This window comes from Physella acuta, unplaced genomic scaffold (genome assembly GCF_028476545.2).
Source record: "Physella acuta isolate Inbredline_101_S28 unplaced genomic scaffold, ASM2847654v3 ptg001684l, whole genome shotgun sequence".
Classification (NCBI taxonomy): Eukaryota; Metazoa; Mollusca; class Gastropoda; family Physidae; genus Physella; species Physella acuta.
The window spans coordinates 91,787-114,000 of NW_026733197.1; the positions used below are offsets into that span (position 1 = coordinate 91,787).

Below are 22,214 nucleotides of genomic sequence, written 5' to 3' on the forward strand. Positions count from 1 at the left end.
TGTGTGTGTGTGTGTGTGTGTGTGTGTGTGTGTGTGTGTGTGTGTGTGTGTGTGTGTGTGTGTGTGTGTGTGTGTGTGTGTGTGTGTGTGTGTGTGTGTGTGTGTGTGTGTGTGTGTGTGTGTCGGCCAAAAGAGGCCTATAATATAAATATATATAGCCTATGTGTATAAACATTTATCACTTTATAACGATTTTATTCATTGTCTGTTGGATGTAGCACTTTTTTTTCTCTATTCATCACGGTGTCACCCCACCCTCTAGTAATAATTGTCGATGTGTACTTTAATTAATCCAGGGGTCTCCAAACTACGGCCCGCGGGCCGGATGCGGCCCGCGAGGTCCTTTCATCCGGCCCGCGGAGATCTTTTTTTCCACGGTAAAAACGTTTGCTGGTGATGGCTGAGGAACTTTGCCCAGAAAAATCAAAGACATACCTGGAAGAAACTGGCCCCCGAACTGAAATTTGATAGCTAATGCGGCCCTCGGACTGAAAAGTTTGGAGACTCCTGGTTAGACGCTTACATCCTGCTGCAATACATTTTTATACATAGCACACATCCTGATTAAGGGGGAATAATATTATTTACGGAAACGAGATGATATCACAAGTGTTACATCCGGAGTTACACATCCTGGTTAATGATGTAAATAGAGACGGAAAACGTTGTCGACTGTCTTACACTGTATCAGGGCTGTTGCTGAAGGTCCAAGTAAAGCAGGTATGTTAGTGTATGTGTAGTTATATTATAACAAGAGAGTTGTTATACAGCTGCATGGCTTAGTATAGAAGGGCTGTTTGTGTCTATGAGTAGTAACATTATAGTAAGGGCGTTGCTGTATAGCTGTAGGTTATAATATAGCAGGCCTGTATATGTAGGCCCTATATGTGTAGCTAAATGTATAGCTGCAAGTCCTAATATAGCAGGACTGTTGTCGTGTATGTGCAGTTACATTACATTACAGCAAGGAAGTTGCTGTATAGCTGCAGTTCATAATATATCAGGCACGATGATGTGTATGTGTAGCTACATTGTAACAAGGAAGTTTATGTTTAGATGCATTTCATAACATAGTAGGCCAGTTGATGTGTATGTGTAGCTACATTATAACAAGGAAGTTTATGTATAGATGCATTTCATAACATAGCAGGCCTGTTGATGTGTATGTGTAGCTACATTATAATAAGGGGTCATCAATAAATGACGTCACGCTTTTTTGACGATTTTTACCCCCCCCCCCCTCCCCTTCGTCACACGTCGTCACAAAAAGCCAGACCCCCCCCCCCTAAAATGACGTCACACCTCAACCTACAACCCCCCCCCCTCAAAATTGCAGTTGAATTTTTTTTTTTTTAAACATCGATATTTTTACAAGCTTTTATTTAACTCACTTCCTCTGTCTGTCGACAGTCTGTCGTCAGTCTAGATAGAAACGTAGGAGTGAAAATTCGGACAGTTCTACTTGACCGATACGATTCACAGTTGGCACGTGGGTCAAGACATGAAGACAATGCAATATGAAACTAAATTTGACTTAATTGGATGCCTAATTAATTTTTTATGAATTAATTAAAATTTGGACCGAATTAGTAGGCATGTCTAGCCAACCACACCACACGCGTCATCACCTTCAATAGCTGCGCCATCACGTAATGGCTGCGTTCAAAAACCATTGCGCGCCTACTGAACGTGATGTTCAGTAGGCGCGCAATGGTTTTTAGTCATGTAACTCTATTGTAAATAAAACATGTAAAGTACTGAAAAAAAAATTCATAAAAAACGTTTTAATAACAAGCTTTTATGTAATGATGCACTAAAAAGTAGAAAATAAATTATAGACTACTATTTAAATAACTATAAAGAAAAGCGTGGGTGTCTTCCTTAACATTAGTAAAGGTATCCAATAGATACTAAAGTGACCCACGCTTTTCTTTATAGTTATTTAAATAGTAGTCTATAATTTATTTTCTACTTTTTAGTGCATCATTACATAAAAGCTTGTTATTAAAACGTTTTTTATGAATTTTTTTTCCAAAATCTTGTCTAAACTATTACAATTTATTAAAACAGTTATCTAAAACGCGAAATAACGTCTAAAATTCGTTTTCTAACATTGCTTTTTTATAATGCAAAAATGTGACGTCGCAAGATCTGAACCCCCCCCCCCCCCTCTCATCACACATCGTTACAAAATTACGGACTCCACTCCCCCCTTGAGTGTGACGTCATTTATGGATGACCCCCAAGGAAGTTTATGTATAGATGCATTTCATAACATAGCAGGCCTGTTGATGTGTATGTGTAGCTACATTATAAAAGGAAGTTTATGTATAGATGCATTTCATAACATAGCAGGCCTGTTGATCAGTGTTTCTTCCAGACATTTTTCTCCGGGGCGGGGGGGGGGGGGGGCACTTGAAATATTCGGGGGGGGGTAGACTTTCTTCAGGGGGGGGGCGGACACTGTTAAAAGTATATATTTTGTATATAAATTATATAAATTTCATTTCGTTCGGGGGGGGGCGGTAAAATTTTTTAGGGGGGGCTTAGCCACCCCCCCCCCCCCCGAAGAGATGCCTGGAAGAAACTCTGCTGTTGATGTGTATGTGTAGCTACCATATAACAAGGAAGTTTATGTAAAGATGCATTTCATAACATAGCAGGCCAGTTGATGTGTATATGTAGCTACATTATAAAAGGAAGTTGCTTTACAGCTACCGGTCTGGAAGCGTCAGTGTCAGTACTGGAACAGGGCAGTAACTATTTATAAATTGTGTGTGTCTTTTTTAAGATGATATTTAAGGTCTCATTGTTTTATTATTATAGTGTGCAACACTAGGCTAGATAAGCAATGTTGTTTTCAGACATATCTCCAAACCCCCTCCCCCCTTTCCCCCTGAAAGTATCTATACCGCCTCCCCTCCCCACCCCGAACAAAATGTAATGTATAAAGACTTTTTTTTAACCAGTGTCCACCACCCCCCCCCCCCACAACAGGGAATTAAGTTCTCCCAAACTCTCCCCCCCCCCCCCCCCCGACCCCCTGAAAAAAATGTCAAGTTGTATTCCAGTTATTTAGTCACCCTTTTTGTTTAAGCCGGATTTAACGGACGCACACGCTAGGCGCCCCGCTTCTCACGTTATGGTCTAGGTCACTAGGTCAGGAAGAGAGGTTAAATTTTCTTTGTGTAGGTATAGGCAGTGGCGGATTAAGGGGGGTGCTGAAAGGGCTGCAGCCAGGGGCCCTCGAATTTTGATTTCTCAACTATAGCAAATAGTCATTGATTTTTAATAGCTTAGTTAAATTATTTTTTTAAGTATGAAGTTTGTCAGAAGTATGAGTTAAAATTTCACCAAGTATTAACAAGCATTACTTAGATCAATCAGATACTCTCTGATCTTTAATGTTTAATTTTGCCTTATTTAACCAGCAGTCACTTTACCTGACATCGTTACCGATAGAAAATGTTTTGAAAACAATTTAAAAACAAATAGTGTCGAGGCTGAGGGAGGTATTTGTATGAGGGGCTGTTTGCGTATTGTCATAGCGTAGATAGATAAAAATAAGACTAGACTTGTAGACTAATAAGGACGGTGTAAACTTGACGGTAGACGATTTGTTTTGAGATTATGTGTTACATAGGTGTTCAATTTGGGAAAAAATGTCCCAGTTGTAGGGAGGGACTGACATAGCGAAGTTGATGGTTAAACACGGACCGATGTAAAAGTAATTTAAGGTGTAGGTGTAGGTGTAGGAGGGATAAGTTATGTTCCAGTGGAATCAAACAAAATTAAAACCGCTTTAAGCTGATTCTTTAACATATATAAAATGCCTCGCAACAACCCCCCCCCCTCACATGTATTCTGTTTTTATGTTTTTACACACTTGCAGGGTAAATAAATTACAATTAACTGTCTAGATTTATAATAATTACTAGGCATGCTGCCCAGCTTTGCTTAGGCTTTCGAAAACATTGAGAATTTGAATGCATAATTAATTCGCTAGAGGGTCGGTCTACGACCTCAGAGGTTCCTACGTGGACATTTTTTTTTAGATTTATAGCTCATATAAGGCGCCGGTCAGTCGAGGTCAGTTTTGACCCCCTCATCGTAGACTTTTCGGCCAACCGGCCCCCGTGTTCTGTCGCCCCAAGGCAAGATCCTGTCAAATTTGAAGCGCCTGCGGCGCCGGGAAGTGCCCTATCGGGCACCCGACAACTTTGCTTTATATATTATAGAGATTAGCAAATTGTATAGATAAAAAAAGATTTCAATAAAGTAATTAAGGCCTGAAATACTTTAGTATAGAAATGTATTATTTGAATAGATTCTAGATTTAGGTAGGGTCTACATCTGTGTAAGTCTAGTTTTCCGTAGATCTAGATAATCTAGATCTAGATCTAGAATATCTAGATCTAGAATATCTAGATTTAGAATCCTAATAGAATTTTTTTTTTAAGTTTAGTCCGAGCAAAATTGTATTGTATAAATTTTATAGCGCACGTAGATCTAAATAATATTTGAATGAAATAGTTCATTTCTTTTTATAGAGAAAGTAAAAAAAAATCGAGATTTTTACAAATCTCGACGTTTTACACCTCACTGATACGGAAAAACAAAATTTTGCAATATTGTCCGTATGTTAGTGTGTGTGTGTGTCTGTCTGTCTGTGTGTAAACACGATAACTTGAGTACCGTTACAGCTAGGTTGATGAAATTTCATATATAAGTATGAAATTTCACATGTAAATAAAAGATCTAATTTTCTACCTTCTGTCAAATTTTGAGTAATTTCCGTTGACAGGATATAATTTACGCTATTTCCGATTTCTCAAAAAATGCATGTAAATTAATGTGACCTAGGCTAGTTGCATCTTTCCTGTTCGCAACGCCAAATGTGACCTTCCCCGAGTCTATCCTGCCCGACAACGCCAATTGTAACGAGTTGAACCACTCATGCTACACAACATCGACTACAGTAGAAAGACTCGAAGATGCAGGTTCGCTATTGATCCTTTTATTACATGAATCAAGAAATGCTTCAATATAACACAATGAATCAACAGAAATGTTTCACAATAATAGTCTGAATCAACTGACCCCCTAACAGTCCTCACTAGGCTTCATATAACTGAATCCACATGTCTATTGTCCTTCTTAACACAATATAACCAACTTGAGTATGTCACACAGACTGACTGATCTAAAGCGAGCGATGAAGATGGAAGAGCGGTAAGAGCCGTAAGAGAGCCGTAAGAGAGCGAGTTCAGTCGTCCCCTCCTATTTATGCCTTGTATCCGTACTCGTCTGCATACTTGTATTCCTCCGTAATCGATACTTGTACTCGATGTCTCCGACCACTAGTTACGCAGTTCTAGCGTACAGTCCGTGAAATAACATCTGCATCCTATCAATCAAAGTTGACAGGCCTTCTGACTCTCTTCGTACCGTTTCCCAAAATAGCACGCGTTGGCTTTGAGATTGTTATCAGTCCGACTTCAATAAGCCACCTGCCATCGGTTGCGTCAGACTGCAATACTGCGTCTCGGCTTCTCGTTCGTTATCAGATTTGTAACTAGTAGTTAGGCCCACCCTAGCTACATCCACCCCTGCCTTTTTTTGTGTGTTTTCAACCACAAACAACGCCTGGCAGGTGCACTCCTCCAGAGTCAATCGCATAATCGTAAAAAAATTTTATTGTTCCACTCACTGTCCACGACGTCCCATTCGTATACGATTGACAGTTATACCTATTTCACATCTCAACTGTGTCTACATCGTCTTCCTGAGACACAAAACAGTTCTAGAATTCACATCCACCCTTTTCGTTTGGTGCCTTCACCAGTTCACTTTTATAGCTTTTTGAACAGTCTGTTCTCATACCAGCGCGACCATGAAAGACTTGATGGTTGCTGACAAAAAATTTCGTCTTCCTTCTGTTCCTCAAACTTCTCCGCGGACCACTTATCTGATGGTCTACTGTCTCTCTGCTTCTGGAAGGAACGGGATCCTCTTTGTTGCCGTTATCCTCCACTTGTGTATCGCGGTTGTTCTGATGATGGTGATATGGTTCCGGGATGGGTATGTGAATTTCCGTTATAGTTTCCGGTTCCCTAATTGTCTTGGATTTCCTTGTGTGTAACTGCTCTTCTTGCCTATTCCAATATTTCTTTAATTGAGCAATATTCGCCCACCGATCCGGTTTGGCGTGATCGATGGGTCTTATCTTAAAGGGGCCACCTGCTGCTTTAGGCATCTCCACGACTTGCCATATCTCCTGTCCCCAGAGATCGTGGATTTTGTTTCTGCCTAACGGGTGACTACGCAGTAATACCCTGTCATTCAGTTTGAGTGGCGGGTCCTTTGTCTGTACCGGCGGTTCCCTTCGCCGTGCTTCATGTTCTAGTCTTTCCTGTACTACCCTGTACATTTCTCTAATTCTTCTCATATGTTCATTCACATATTCCAGTGCGGTGTATGAGCCAGTCATACTCTCCCTTTTTCCTAAGAACAAATCAAGAGGGAGTCGAGCCTCCCGTCCGAACAGCAACATGTATGGCGAAAAGCCGGTTGTGGCATGGGGTGTGCAGTTGTATAGATATACCAACTCCGGGAGAAAATCAGGCCAACGTTTTTTCTGTTCAGGTTCTAGGGTACGCAGCAAATCATGCATGCTGCGGTTGAACCGCTCGCACTGTCCGTTTCCTTTCGGATTAAATGTGGTTGTTCTAGATTTGTTGATCCCGTAGTGGCTGCACAGTTGGTTAATTACTTCTGACTCGAAGGCCCTTCCTTGGTCAGAGTGTAATTGTCTTGGTATGCCATATTTGATGAACCAATGTTCTATTAAGACCTTTGCCACTGTTTTGGCAGTCTGATCTCGCGTGGGCACCGCCACCGTCCATTTGGTGAATACATCAGTCATTACCAACACATGTTCCGTCCCATCCGATGATTGCTCCAACGACGTAAAGTCCATAGCCACAATCTCTAGTGGTTTTGTCGCTAGTAGGTGTCCTGATGGCTGTCTCATTTTGACAACTGGCATTTTCGCATGCTGACACCTCACACAAGCCTCACAATGGCGTTTGACCTCCATTTCCATATTGGGCCAGTAACACCTCCGTCGTAATATTTTGTGCGTCCTGTCCTGACCCTGGTGTCCTGCCCTGTCATGTGCCAACCTTAGCACTTCTTCTCTTAACTGTCCAGGCACCACCACCTGGTGTATTGTCCCATCAATTTGGTCATGAATTCTCCGCATGAGAACACCATCCTCTATACTGAGACGGTCCCACTGACTCAGTATTTTCTTTGTTTCTGGACCAAATTGTTCTCTTTCCCTTCTTCCTGGGAATTTTTGTTCCTGGACGTATTTCAATAGCGGTTGTAAGCCACTATCCGTTCTCTGGGCATCTCTTATCTTTTGGTGATTAAGGCAATTAAAATCACTACTGTCCATATGTCCGGGCTCTGTGGAAATGTGCTCCACCCCGGTCTGCCCGTTTTGCATCACTTGTACCCCATGAGGGATATCTGTTGACGCTCTGACCTCACATATTCCTGTCAGTGTTTCTTCCTCATCACCCGGTCTCTCGTAAGGATTCCTTGATAAGGCGTCCGCATTGCCATTGGACCGCCCCGGGCGATACTTTATCTCTAGGTCAAAGAGTGCCAATTCTGCTGCCCATCGCTGTTCGATGGATCCCAACTTTGCTGTCTTTAGGTGGCTCAAGGGGTTATTGTCAGTGTATACCACACATTTAGCACCTAATAGATAGTCCCTGAATTTCTCAGTCACAGCCCATTTTAATGTCAAAAGTTCTAGTTTCATGGCGCTGTAATTTGTCATGTTCCTCTCTGATCCCTTCAGAGCTCGACTTGCATACGCAATAACCCTGAAACCTTGCTTTTGTTGTTGTGATAGCACAGCTCCCAGACCTTTCGAGCTGGCGTCAATTTCTAGCCGAAATGGTTTGTCAAAGTCCGCGTATCCCAATATCGGCGCCTCTGTCAAAGCCTTTTTCAAGAGCTTAAACGAGTTCAGGCATTCATCAGTCCATAATTCACCTATCAGTTGTGTTTTACCTTTCTTTTTCTCCTTACTGTGTTTCTTTGTCATTTTGTTTACCAAGTCATGCAATGGTGCGGCAATTTTTGCAAAACCCGGCACAAATTTTCTATAATAGGAAGCAAAACCCAAGAATGACCTGACCTCTACCGTAGTTGTTGGTTGTTTCCATTCTTTAACAGCTGCAATTTTATCTGGGTCAGTGGCGATGCCATCCGACGAAATCACGTAACCCAAAAAATGTACCGATTTCAAACCAAAGCAGCATTTGTCTGGGTTCAGCTTTACTCCTATCTCCCTAAGACGGAGAAACACTTGTTCTAATCTTTTTAGATGGTCCTCCCAAGTTTTTGAGTAAACTAGAATATCATCCAAATACACCAACATTATTTGAAATAGAAAGTCACTCATAGCACTCTGCATTACTCGCTGGAATGTAGCAGGTGCATTAGTTAGACCAAACGGCATACGGGTCCACTCGTACAGTCCCAGTGGAGAAATAAATGCAGTTTTATGTTGATCGTTGGGGTGCATGGCCACTTGGTGGTAGCCACTAGCCAAATCCAAGGTAGAAAAAAATCTTGCTCCCCCCAACGCATCAAGACATTCATCAATACGAGGCAAGGGGAATGCATCCCTTCTTGTGATATTGTTCAATTTCCGGTAATCACAACACAGTCTTATCTCCCCTGACTTCTTTTTTACCACTACTATCGGTGCCGCATACGGGCTCGTACTGGTTGTAATAATTCCCTTTTTTAGTAGGTCATTCAGGTGTGCTTTCACCGCCGAGTAGTGACTCGGTGGTAATCTTCGATAAGGTTGCGCCACCGGCTTGTCTTGTAGTAAGGGTATCTGGTGTTTTATTACTTCCGTGTACCCCAAATCACCCTCATACGAGGCAAATATATCACTGTATTTATTCAGCAATTCATTTAGTTTTGGGTCCTCAGTTTCCGGGAATGTATATGATCGGCCATCCTCTTTCTTCACCTCGGCCGTCACATTGACCGACCTAATTGTTACTTCATTACTGCTGGTATTGCTCAGTTCGATGCACTGTGCCGACCTTTGTACCTCGACGTTCTGTGGTACTCCTACCAGAGTATTAGGTGGTATAAAAATTTCTTCATCCAAAACATTTGCCACTAGTCCTTGAACTAGTCCATTTTCCGCTGATGTGTATGTCCGCAGTAACACGACGCCTGCCCTCAGTGCGGCGCCACATGGTTCTATCATCACATCACCATTCACGCTTCTATCACCAATTTGTAATGTGATTGCCTTGACCGTGTTTGCCGGGACTGCTGTCCTTCCTCTGGTCTTGGCAAACCTGGTCAACTTGGATCCCCGACCTGGTGTGGTCGATGCGACAATATTTGTAAGAAATTCTGGCAACTGGCCAAGAATATTCATGCCCAACAGGCAAGGTATATTTGACACATTTGTCTCTAGGTTGTGTTTCGTAACGAACACCCCAACCTGCTTCAACCTATGTCCTGCCACCACGACATCCGCCAGAAAATAACCACAGTATGGAATGGTTAGTCCATTAGCTGCCGTCAGGCGCATGCATGTGTCAGACCTCAACCTATGGTCTTTTCCTTTCATCCATTTGGTGTAAAAATTTTCCGTGATTGTCGTCACCTGGGAGCCTGTATCCACAATTGCCTTCACCGCGATGTCCCCAATCGTAATCACCATTTCGGGACAGACTCCCATCATTTTGCTTCTTGGGCCATACCCTCGCCCCTCTGTAGCCTGGCCCTGCCTTACAGAGGACGACCGTTTCCCTGGCAGTACCGTGCCATATGTCCGGGTTGTGAACAAGACAAACAAATTGGTCGACCGTCGGCCGTCCATTGGAGTGATGGCTTGGCCGGACGCGGCCGTCCAACCCGTCCCTGTTTTGTCCCGTTCTTTTCCCGATTCTCAGCTGTTGACCTGCTTTCTAACCTCTCCAAACGTTGGTCAACCTTATCTAGGTGGGCCAACAGTTGAGCCATCATGGTCTCTATTGTGTCGGCCCCTGTGGGTGGGGATTGTCTCTGTTCAGGCACAGAGACTTTGTCCACCGAACAGTTCGATTGGTCCTCATCCTCGGACCTGCGGATCGCTGAGTTCCTGACCTGAAGGAAGGTCAACTGCGGGTCTTTGTGGACCTCCTCTTTCAACTCTCTTCTTAGGATCGGGGTTGCCAGCCCCTCAATGAAATGGTCCCTCAGTAGGCGCACATCAATGTCAGGTGTTTTTACCTTTACCGAATCAAAGGCCCTGTTCATCCGGTGTGAGTACTCCATCACACTCTCCGCCAATCTCTGCCTCAAGCCTACGAACCCTGCTAGCAGTTGCGATCCCGACCGTCTCTCCCCAAAGGTCTCCATAATCAGATCCAGCACCTTATCTGGATCTGATTGGATGGTTTTATCGTGGCATTTGACCTCTGCCCTAACCGTCTCTCCTATGCTGCCCATCAGCAGTCTTAATCTTTCCTCTGGTGACATGCCTCTCGAGGCCCAGGCCGCTTTGACCTCTTCACTGAACCTGTTGGTTAAAGTGGGATCACCGTCCCCGTAAAATTTGTTAATGTGGGACTCTCTGGGTAGGACCACTATATGGGTCTGCTTCTCGTCCAGAGTAGACATTTTATTCCGTAAGTAAAACAAAAGAGTTCTTTCTTACCGTGTGTATATGAAAAAATTTTCCTCGATTTTCACAGTTCCTGAATGTCCGAATTCACATACACACAAAACACAGTTATGCACAAGGTTGACTATGGGTGCCTAAAACGGCAAGTCTAGTTGAATTCATCCTGCTCGCAGCGCCAAATGTGACCTAGGCTAGTTGCATCTTTCCTGTTCGCAACGCCAAATGTGACCTTCCCCGAGTCTATCCTGCCCGACAACGCCAATTGTAACGAGTTGAACCACTCATGCTACACAACATCGACTACAGTAGAAAGACTCGAAGATGCAGGTTCGCTATTGATCCTTTTATTACATGAATCAAGAAATGCTTCAATATAACACAATGAATCAACAGAAATGTTTCACAATAATAGTCTGAATCAACTGACCCCCTAACAGTCCTCACTAGGCTTCATATAACTGAATCCACATGTCTATTGTCCTTCTTAACACAATATAACCAACTTGAGTATGTCACACAGACTGACTGATCTAAAGCGAGCGATGAAGATGGAAGAGCGGTAAGAGCCGTAAGAGAGCCGTAAGAGAGCGAGTTCAGTCGTCCCCTCCTATTTATGCCTTGTATCCGTACTCGTCTGCATACTTGTATTCCTCCGTAATCGATACTTGTACTCGATGTCTCCGACCACTAGTTACGCAGTTCTAGCGTACAGTCCGTGAAATAACATCTGCATCCTATCAATCAAAGTTGACAGGCCTTCTGACTCTCTTCGTACCGTTTCCCAAAATAGCACGCGTTGGCTTTGAGATTGTTATCAGTCCGACTTCAATAAGCCACCTGCCATCGGTTGCGTCAGACTGCAATACTGCGTCTCGGCTTCTCGTTCGTTATCAGATTTGTAACTAGTAGTTAGGCCCACCCTAGCTACATTAATATAAAGTACTAATAATATTGCGCACTATTATGAACATCTTTATTTGGCGTTCACTTGGTGTGCAATTCTTTTTTCTACAAGATTTTATTCTATTTATAAAAGGTTAAGTATTTAAAATGGATTAAAAGTCGTGCCCATATCCCGAGTTGCCATCCCCTGTTGTTTCATATAAGAATATTCGAGAAAGTTTAGGGGAGATCACTCCCGGTTTTTATTTATTTTGTGACAATTTTAAATTATTTTGCAGTAAAAACTAAATTTAATCTAGTCTAGATCTAGAATTAGACTATTTAGATCTAGATTTAACCTAGAATCCAGAAAAGAATAGACTAGAGTTAATTTATAAAAATCAATGCTTGAAATGCAGTAATATTTATTTCGGTGATGCCCTTAAAATTAAGATAATGCATTGTTTATGAACGGCAAAATCGTATAGATTATTGAATTATTGTTGTACATTTTTTCATACGCGTTAGACGGATAGCCGTGTTATATTGTTGTTTTTGTTGGGTGCTTTCTAAACCTAAGGCACCAATATTTTCGTCGGATTCAATTAAGAGGTTTTTTTCATAGTGGGATTTTAAAACCAAGCTTGTAATTCTATATTTAATGATTTTTACACTTGGAGAATATAGGCCTAAATTAATGTTTAAAATATTAAATATCTTTGTAACATAAAAGTGATATAATTGAAAGAAGCATCACACACTATACTGACATGAAATAAGATAATAAAGTTTGTTACTTCCCATAGACCTACTTAACCAGCTGCATAAGAAAGAATTAGTTCATACCTTAGAATTTATCATAAGTGGACTCGCAGTATTCAGCATATAGATCTAGTAATCCTCTTCAGGCGAGCGTTGTAGACTATAGTTTTGTAATGACTGACAACACCCACCCACCATCAGTTAAAATTAACTAATGTAAGATTAGTTTTGAAAGTGTGCTTTACCGATTAAGTAAGCTTTAACATAGTCGTGGTCTATACTGTCTGACTTGACTTAAATCTTTGGGGCTTCTAGTGAGAAAAGAGCTGCAATTACACCTTTCAAGCGGACTTGGTTTTGGGCAGCTATCCTTATCTGCGCAATTGTGAGTTCTGCGGCCTATGCCTTTTCTTCTACCATTCTTCTCCATGATCTCATTGGCCGGCTTACTTTCCACCTTCCCTGGGGATTCCAGTGAATAGTTTTCCCTGCGATATTATCTTCTTCCCTTCTCATAATATATCCAATCAATCCCTATTTTCGGGCTTTGATGTCCTTTTCTATTGACTGTTGTTTTTTTGTCTGCCAAAGTCAGGGTCTAGAGCGGTCTTTAATGAGTTTTTGTGAATGCTACGGTTCAGATTACATATACCAGGAGGCCCCAGTAAACCAGTGTTCTCCTATTATAGTCTTTCAGTATTCTGACGTTTTCTTTGATCTCAAAATGCAGCACTTCATGCATCTTAGAGATGGTGTGGTCATAGGGTAAGCACTCGACTGCTAACCCGAAACATTTGAGTTTGTATATCGTCCACTGGATTACTCTGTTTCCACCCATGGAACGTAAACCTGGCTGGGTATAGCTCTAACAACATTATCGTTTCATATGTCGAGGTCTCAAAAACAGTTCAGTTCTACTTTATCTGTCCAATAAACCGCCAGGTCCGATAGGGTAATTTTATATAGGCCAACTTTGAAAATTTTATATATTTTAAAATTTTATATACTTTTAAAATTTTATATACTTTTAAAATTTTATATATTTTAAAATGTTATATAATTTTAAAATTTTATACTTTAAAATTTTTAAATACTTTTATATAGCAATAATCATAATTTGAATCACTGAAAAATATACCATCAGCGTAAACCGGGGCGTGTTTGTGGTTGTGTGTAAAAAAAATAGCGCCGCAACAACTAAGACTTTTAGTTCCGCCACTGGCACCTTGATAGTGGTTTTGTAAAATAAACAAAAACAGATCTACCACAGTAGTGATGTCCCACAGTAGCCAACACACGCTGTTCCGTAAAAGAAAAAAATATTTAGAGGTGTAGTATGAAAAATAGGCAAACGTTAAAACCACTTCCATGACTTATTTCCCTTTTTTAAATAGTCAAATGTGTGTTCTCTTAAGCACCTTTTAATAGATTTTCACTCAACAAATTAAAAAAAACTACTGCTTTTAATTATTTTTAAATACATTATAAAGAAGGACATAGTATAAATGGGAAATGCATTTAAAACTAATAATATAAATACATAAAAATTATAAAAGTAAACATAATGCTAGAAACCATTACACATAAAAAGCTTTCATGCTTCATATTCTTTTGACAAACTTTATTTCAGAGAATAAATATAGCAAACAAATTTGAAACAAAGATTTTCAAAACTTTTTTTTTACGGCATCTCCCATTACAACAACCCACACGACACTAAATTTACAAAAATCAATAATACAACTCCACATTACATTGGACAAAAACACAGCCACTTTTACACAGAATGCTTACAAATATAAAAATAACCAAAAACTTATACGCGAAAACCATTCACAAAAAGTTAGGAAAAAAACCTCTCAACCCCAGTATACAACAGAATCCAATGGTGTAGGAAATACGCTCTAACAGACACAACGGACACTTTTAGGAACCTCCACCTTAAAACCATCACACCCAAAATTTCTGTAGTTTTACAGCACAAACACATGAACGCAAAAGTGTATTTAGCTTATTTTGATACAGCAACAATGCAGGCATCTAGTTACGGTAACGGTTACGGTTACGGTTGCAGTTGCGGTTGCGGTTGCGGTTGCGGTTACGGTTGCGGTTGCGGTTGCGGTTGCGGTTGCGGTTACGGTTACGGTTACGGTTACGGTTACGGTTACGGTTACGGTTACGGTTACGGTTACGGTTACGGTTACGGTTACGGTTACGGTTACGGTTACGGTTACGGTTACGGTTACGGTTACGGTTACGGTTACGGTTACGGTTACGGTTACGGTTACGGTTACCGTTACCGTTACGGTTACGGTTACGGTTACGGTTACGGTTACGGTTACGGTTACGGTTACGGTTACGGTTACGGTCACGGTCACGGTCACGGTCACGGTCACGGTCACGGTCACGGTCACGGTCACGGTCACGGTCACGTTACGGTTACGGTTACGGTTACGGTTACGGTTACGGTTACGGTTACGGTTACGGTTACGGTTACGGTTACGGTTACGGTTACGGTTACGGTTACGGTTACGGTTACGGTTATGTTTATGTTTATGGTGCGGTCCGCACCATCCGCCCCGCCCTCGCTACGACTCTGGTTATGGTTATGGTTCTGTCTATCATTTTCATTATTATTTTATCATTATTAGGATAAGGATATGTGTAAGGGTAAGATAATGATAATTGTAAGGGTATGTGTATGTTAAAATCTTTAATTGCAATTTGAATTACTTTTTGTTTCAGGATAAATTTTGATCAAGTTAAGTTTCTATTCCAAAATGAGTGAGGAAAACTCGAAACCAGGTAAAATACTTTCTTTTTTTTTAAATTTTAACTAATACAATACAATCTACATACAAATTCTTTTTTATAATAGCCGAAAATTCCGCGAACCCTATGAAATCGAAAAAAAGGCTTTTTAAGTGTAATTAGAAAACAAAGACATAAGTATAATTACATTTTTAATTCTGTTAAATCATTAATTCAAATGCACTGGTTGAAATTCTTTGTTATTAACCAGCTTTAAAAATCAATTAGCGGTAAGTTTCGGTTAATCACAAAACCTCTTCTCATTATCAACATTAATATTTGTTTCTTTTTAATTAATTCCTTGCTTTCTTTTATGAAGAATTCAAACTCTACGGAAAAAAAAACTAAATCTCAAAAATCAATGATTAACATTTGGGTATGAAAGATATAAATTATTTGCCATTAAACAAGCTACATGCCGAGGGTATATTCCGCAAATCCAAACTTTCATCTCATAATTCATCGGGAAATGCTGGCTACATCCTTGGAAGCAGATAATAAATTTCGAGTCAATGTTACATACAATATACAACACATACAGTTACGGTTACGGTTACGGTTACGGCTATGGTTACGGTTACGGTTACGGTTACGGTTACGGTTACGGTTACGGCTACGGTTACGGTTACGGTTACGATTACGGTTACGGTTACGGTTACGGTTACGGTTACGGTTACGGTTACGGTTACGGTTACGGTTACGGTTACGGTTACGGTTACGGTTACGGTTACGGTTACGGTCACGGTTACGGTCACGGTTACGGTCACGGTTACGGTCACGGTCACGGTCACGGTCACGGTCACGGTCACGGTCACGGTCACGGTCACGGTCACGGTCACGGTCACGGTCACGGTCACGGTCACGGTCACGGTCACGGTCACGGTCACGGTCACGGTCAGGTTACGGCAAAATCAGCTTCTAATTATTTGTTTTTAAAGTTACAGTGTTGTCAAGTTTTGTATTTATGAAGCTTAAGGGAACATTTGACGCCAGGCATAACAAGAGAAACTGTCAACATAGATGATAAACATTTTGTGGAACTGTTTATGCAGATGATGAAGATTAATTGAGTGGTGTACATACTACCTTTCTCCGCTTTCGTATTCCGTTATATTTGTATTATATTATTAGGCCATTAGGTCTATTTAAAATGTAAAATAATTATGTATCTAAGTTGTCTTAAACATTATAAGCCAAAGGTGGAAATTATTAAGTGAATAGTGGTTGATTAAATTCACCAAGTAGACTGTGCGGGATCCAAATCTTATTAATATAAGAAATATTAGTTAAAAATACAACATTTTACGAGTGTGGTCATTCTATTGTAACAACCTGAATATGTACACTGATAGTCTTCATTTATTACATATGGGGTCATCCATAAATGAAGTCACGCTTTTTTCACCTTGTGTCTCACCTTGTGTCTCACCTTGTGTCTCACCTTGTGTCTCACCTTGTGTCTCACCTTGTGTCTAATATTTTGTCTCACCTCAGGTCTCACCTCGTGTCTCACCTTGTGTCTCACCTCGTGTCTCACCTTGTGTCTCACCTTGTGTCTCACTTTGTGTCTCACTTTGTGTCTAATATTTTGTCTCACCTCAGGTCTCACCTCATGTCTCACCTTGTGTCTCACCTCTTGTCTCACCTTGTGTCTCACCTTGTGTCTCACTTTGTGTCTAATATTTTGTCTCACCTCGTGTCTCACCTTGTGTCTCACCTTGTGTCTCACTTTGTGTCTAATATTTTGTCTCACCTCAGGTCTCACCTCGTGTTTCACCTTGTGTCTCACCTCGTGTCTCACCTTGTGTCTCACCTTGTGTATCACTTAGTGTCTAATATTTTGTCTCACCTCAGGTCTCACCTCGTGTCTCACCTTGTGTCTCGCCTCGTGTCTCACCTCGTGTCTCACCTTGTGTCTCACCTTGTTTCTCACCTTGTGTCTAATATTTTGTCTCACCTCAGGTCACACCTCGTGTCTCACCTTGTGTCTAATATTTTGTCTCACCTCGTGTCTCACCTTGTGTCTCACCTTGTGTCTCACCTCGTGTTTCACCTTGTGTCTCACCTCGTGTCTCACCTTGTGTCTAATACTTTGTCTCACCTCGTGTCTCACATTGTGTCTCACCTCGTGTCTCATCTTGTGTCTAATATTTTGTCTCACCTCGTGTCTCACCTTGTGTCTCACCTTGTGTCTCACCTCGTGTTTCACCTTGTGTCTCACCTCGTGTCTCACATTGTGTCTCACCTCGTGTCTCATCTTGTGTCTAATATTTTGTCTCACCTCGTGTCTCACCTTGTGTCTCACCTTGTGTCTCACTTTGTGTCTAATATTTTGTCTCACCTCAGGTCTCACCTCGTGTCTCACCTTGTGTCTCACCTCGTGTCTCACCTTGTGTCTCACCTTGTGTATCACTTAGTGTCTAATATTTTGTCTCACCTCAGGTCTCACCTCGTGTCTCACCTTGTGTCTCGCCTCGTGTCTCACCTCGTGTCTCACCTTGTGTCTCACCTTGTTTCTCACCTTGTGTCTAATATTTTGTCTCACCTCAGGTCACACCTCGTGTTTCACCTTGTGTCTAATATTTTGTCTCACCTCGTGTCTCACCTTGTGTCTCACCTTGTGTCTCACCTCGTGTTTCACCTTGTGTCTCACCTCGTGTCTCACCTTGTGTCTAATACTTTGTCTCACCTCGTGTCTCATATTGTGTCTCACCTCGTGTCTCATCTTGTGTCTAATATTTTGTCTCACCTCGTGTCTCACCTTGTGTCTCACCTCGTGTCTCACCTCGTGTTTCACCTTGTGTCTCGCCTCGTGTCTCACCTTGTGTCTAATACTTTGTCTCACCTCATGTCTCACCTTGTGTCTCACCTCGTGTCTCATCTTGTGTCTAATATTTTGTCTCACCTCGTGTCTCACCTCGTGTCTCACCTCGTGTCTCACCTCGTGTCTCACCTTGTGTCTCACCTCGTGTCTCACCTTGTGTCTAATATTTTGTCTCACCTCAGGTCTCACCTCGTGTCTCACCTTGTGTCTAATATTTTGTCTCACCTCGTGTCTCACCGTGTGTCTCACCTCGTGTCTCACCTTGTGTCTCACCTCGTGTCTCACCTTGTGTCTAATATTTTGTCTCACCTCAGGTCTCACCTCGTGTCTCACCTCGTGTCTCACCTTGTGTCTCACCTTGTGTCTCACCTTGTGTCTAATATTTTGTCTCACCTTGTGTCTCACCTTGTGTCTCACCTCGTGTCTCACCTTGTGTCTAATATTTTGTCTCACCTCAGGTCTCACCTCGTGTCTCACCTCGTGTCTCACCTTGTGTCTCACCTTGTGTCTCACCTTGTTTCTAATATTTTGTCTCACCTTGTGTCTCACCTTGTGTCTCACCTCGTGTCTCACCTTGTGTCTAATATTTTGTCTCACCTCAGGTCTCACCTTTGAGGCACTTTTCGACCAGTTAGTGCAGGAAAAGGGCAATGTGGGTCAAACTGATACGTTCCCCACTGGCCCCGATTGTCAGAACGGTAAGTTGACGTCGTTTTGTAGGGAGGGGAGGTTGGTAAGTTGACGTCATGTTTGCTTAGGGGAGGTTGGTAAGTTGACGTCATGTTTGCTTAGGGGAGGTTGGTAAGTTGACGTCATGTTTGCTTAGGGGAGGTTGGTAAGTTGACGTCATGTTTGCTTAGGGGAGGTTGGTAAGTTGACGTCATGTTTGCTTAGGGGAGGTTGGTAAGTTGACGTCATGTTTGCTTAGGGGAGGTTGGTAAGTTGACGTCATGTTTGCTTAGGGGAGGTTGGTAAGTTGACGTCATGTTTGTGGGGAGGGGAGGTTGGTAAGTTGACGTCATGTTTGTGGGGAGGGGAGGTTGGTAATTTGACGTCATGTTTGCTTAGGGGAGGTTGGTAAGTTGACGTCATGCTTGTGGGGAGGGGAGGTTGGTAAGTTGACGTCATGCTTGTGGGGAGGGGAGGTTGGTAAGTTGACGTCATCCTTTTGGGAAGGGGAGGTAAGTTGACGTCATGCTTGTGGGGAAGGGAGGTAAGTTGACGTCATGCTTGTAAGGATGGAAGGTCAGTTGACGTCATGTTTGTGGGGAGGGGAGGTAAGTTGACGTCATGCTTGTAGGAAGGGGAGGTAAGTTGACGTCATACTTGTGGGGAGAGGGAAGTAAGTTGACGTCATGCTTGTGGGGAGGGGAGGTAAGTTGACGTCATGCTTGTAAGGAGGGAAGGTCAGTTGACGTTATGTTTGAGGGGAGGTAAGCTGACGTCATACTTATGGGGAGGGTAGGTTGGTTGAATTTCTCAAACAGCGCATGATTTCTGAGATGTATTTTCCTCTCAAGTTTTGCAGCTTCTGCATACACATATTTCAGGATTATCGTGAAATTCCATTATATACGTTTTCTTTTCCTGTAGTTTGAGGTTGAAACTATTTTTCTATCCTAATATACCTGTTAGATATGCTACTCGTTTAATCAAACTTCTGTCGTTAGAGCGTATCATGTTTCCTTCTGACGTCCAGTCTAGGAACAACTTCATTTCATCTCTCTGTTCAAAGCCACGATTCATTTTCCATTAGACAAGCATATTCATATTGTAAGTGATATTAAAGTGAGAACCCGACATTTTACAAAAAGCCCAGGTGTCCTATAAAATGCCTAAGCGACTAATCGTAGTATGCAAGTTAAAAATAGGCTTATCCATTTTACTTTCTCGTATACGAAGTATAGAGAAAGTATTGTAATCGTGCAAAAAAAATCGAGCTTTTTTTACGCCTCTCTGAGTAGGAAAAACTTAGTTTTGCAATCTTGTCCGTATGTCTCTCTCTCTCACTCTCTCTCTATCTCTCTGTTTGTGTCTATGTGTGTCTGTGTGTGGGTGTATGTGTCCTAATCCAAACATTTCTTTAGCTGATGTGTTTCAATTGAATTTCTCTTCAATAAAGCCATCCACATGTACTCTTAAAAACAAATATAAACATTTTAATGTATAATATTATACAAAAAACTGACATTAAGTTAAAGTTTCTTAAATAAAACATTCTGCAGACAAGCGACAAGCAAAGAGTGATGATGAACTCTTAGCAGATGGTCTTTCACAAGTTACCCTCAAGGAGGGAGAAACAAGTAAGTTGATTATGATTAGTTATAATGAAGAAAATTTCATATGATTGTTAGCTACATATTATAATGTGTTACAGAAGCTGTTGGTGGGTCACTTTACCGATCATTGTTTTCACTCTTTAATAATTTTCACCCCGTAAACTCGTTAGGTTATCAAGTGTGCTTAAAATGAGCATGCCTATTAGCAAATTTGTAACACTTTTAAACATATAATTCAGTCTCGCGGTTGTTTCTAGTAAAGACTTTAATTGTGGGGGTTGGGGGGAAATGGATTTGCATAACGCTAACCAAACCATCCATACATATGATTAAGAGAAACTGAAGTTAGGCTAAAATGGTTCCTGATTTATATTTCTTGCAGCCTTAACTGTAGAAATAAGTCGAATATATATTTCGTGGCCAGCAAATTTAAAATAAAATGTAATCCTATGCGTAGTGAGTTCGATTTGCGTTTTTCCATTAAAAGCAATTCTCTGTCACGTGCATAACAAATACAAACAGGTTTTGCGTCCGTTGTCAGCTTCGGGAAAAGAAACCACAGAATCTTTTCATTTCGTTACAAATTAATCTTATGAGTTATTAGTGTGAGTTAACAAGAGTTCAGCGACACTCAATATTTTATGTAGCTCTTCTCTGTAAGTTAAAATAACACTAACTGTGACAATTGTGAGTATCAGAAAACAGTAATTAGGAGTCTAGTGTTAAAAGTACTGAGGTCACGTTTGTGTGAGAATCAAACCAAGTATTCGTCCTTTCTTCTCTAGTTTGACTTTGCCTGGTGCATAAATATGTGTACTGATCCATTGTGATCCCTCTTTCAAACGATTCTATAAAATTTAAATATTATGTTTTATGTGTAATTTGAATTTTTTAAACTCTGTTATTTCAAAACGTTTATTTTGTTACTTAACTACGGTTCACACTAATGTTCTTCAAGTTTTCGGTTCAATTGTTTGAGAATGTCTTGAAAATGTAAATAAATGATTTTCTTTAAATACATAATAAAAAATTAACATTTAAACAAATCAGAACTGGGAAGAGTCAGGGATATTCTACGAACTTGAAATAAAAACTCGGGGCTTTCGGATTAGCAGTTGTATGATCTATCATCCCACTACGATTGAAGGCTTAGTAATTTTTAACTTTGCATGTGTCACCACGTTGCTGACTCAATATATTGAATGTAATACTTGTCATGTAATTTATATTCTTTTTAGTCTTGTATTATCTAGATCAGGGGTCTCCAAACTTTTCAGACCGAGGGCCGCATTAACTATCAACTATCAGTTCGGGGGCCAGAGTTTCTTCCATGCATCTCTTTGTGGTGGTAGAGTCCCCTCCTTCCCCTCCTTCCCCCCCCCCCCCCCAACGAAATCTAATTTATATAAAAATATATACATATTTAAAATGCGAGGTCTAAGTTTGTTCTCCTTGGGCAAACGCAAAAACCCACCCGCCATTTTTTAAACTTGTCTCTAAGGAAGTCATTTGCTTGCAATTCAATGACCCCCATCTGCAATTCATCTGAGGCAACTGGTTACATTTGCTTCAATTGGGGTTTGAAACAGTCTCACTTCTTCTGCCTTTAATTCCTAGTCAGAAAACCGCTACTTAAAGTGCAACTGGGGGTCTTTGATGATCTCGCATGATGTGGGGAACAGAGCTGTTGCTTCAGCAATGAAGACCTTGCACTGCTGAAAGTGCGTCAAATTGTTGCCCTGTGCTTGTTTCAAAAACATGGAACAGCTGTCCAGCGACTCACCCATTGCAATTGAAAAATTGCGAAACTTGTAAGCAGTTTTCACTATTTGAGTCACAATGTTTTCATCAATGTCTGCAACACAGAAGGCAATGGTATTTGCACCCAAAGCTACATATTCAAATTGTTTTAAATTTTCTGGGCAAAGTTCCTCAG

General features: G+C 41.2%; 1 protein-coding gene across 5 annotated transcripts in view; it reads left to right on the top strand.

The window, feature by feature from the left end:
* The first annotated feature begins 601 nt into the window (after positions 1-601).
* Positions 602-22,214, top strand: part of LOC131929832 (uncharacterized) — a 55,647-nt gene continuing 34,034 nt past the window's right edge. For 4 of the 5 annotated variants that reach the window (XM_059286220.1, XM_059286222.1, XM_059286223.1 and 1 more), the window contains exons 1-4: positions 602-720; positions 15,110-15,169; positions 18,602-18,697; positions 20,225-20,302. In XM_059286220.1, coding sequence (XP_059142203.1) covers positions 15,145-15,169; positions 18,602-18,697; positions 20,225-20,302 — 199 coding nt within the window. In that variant the 5' untranslated portion in view covers positions 602-720; positions 15,110-15,144. Of the gene's footprint in view, positions 721-10,976; positions 11,048-15,109; positions 15,170-18,601; positions 18,698-20,224; positions 20,303-22,214 lie in introns of those variants that run through there. The other variant, XM_059286221.1, reaches the window with a different exon arrangement.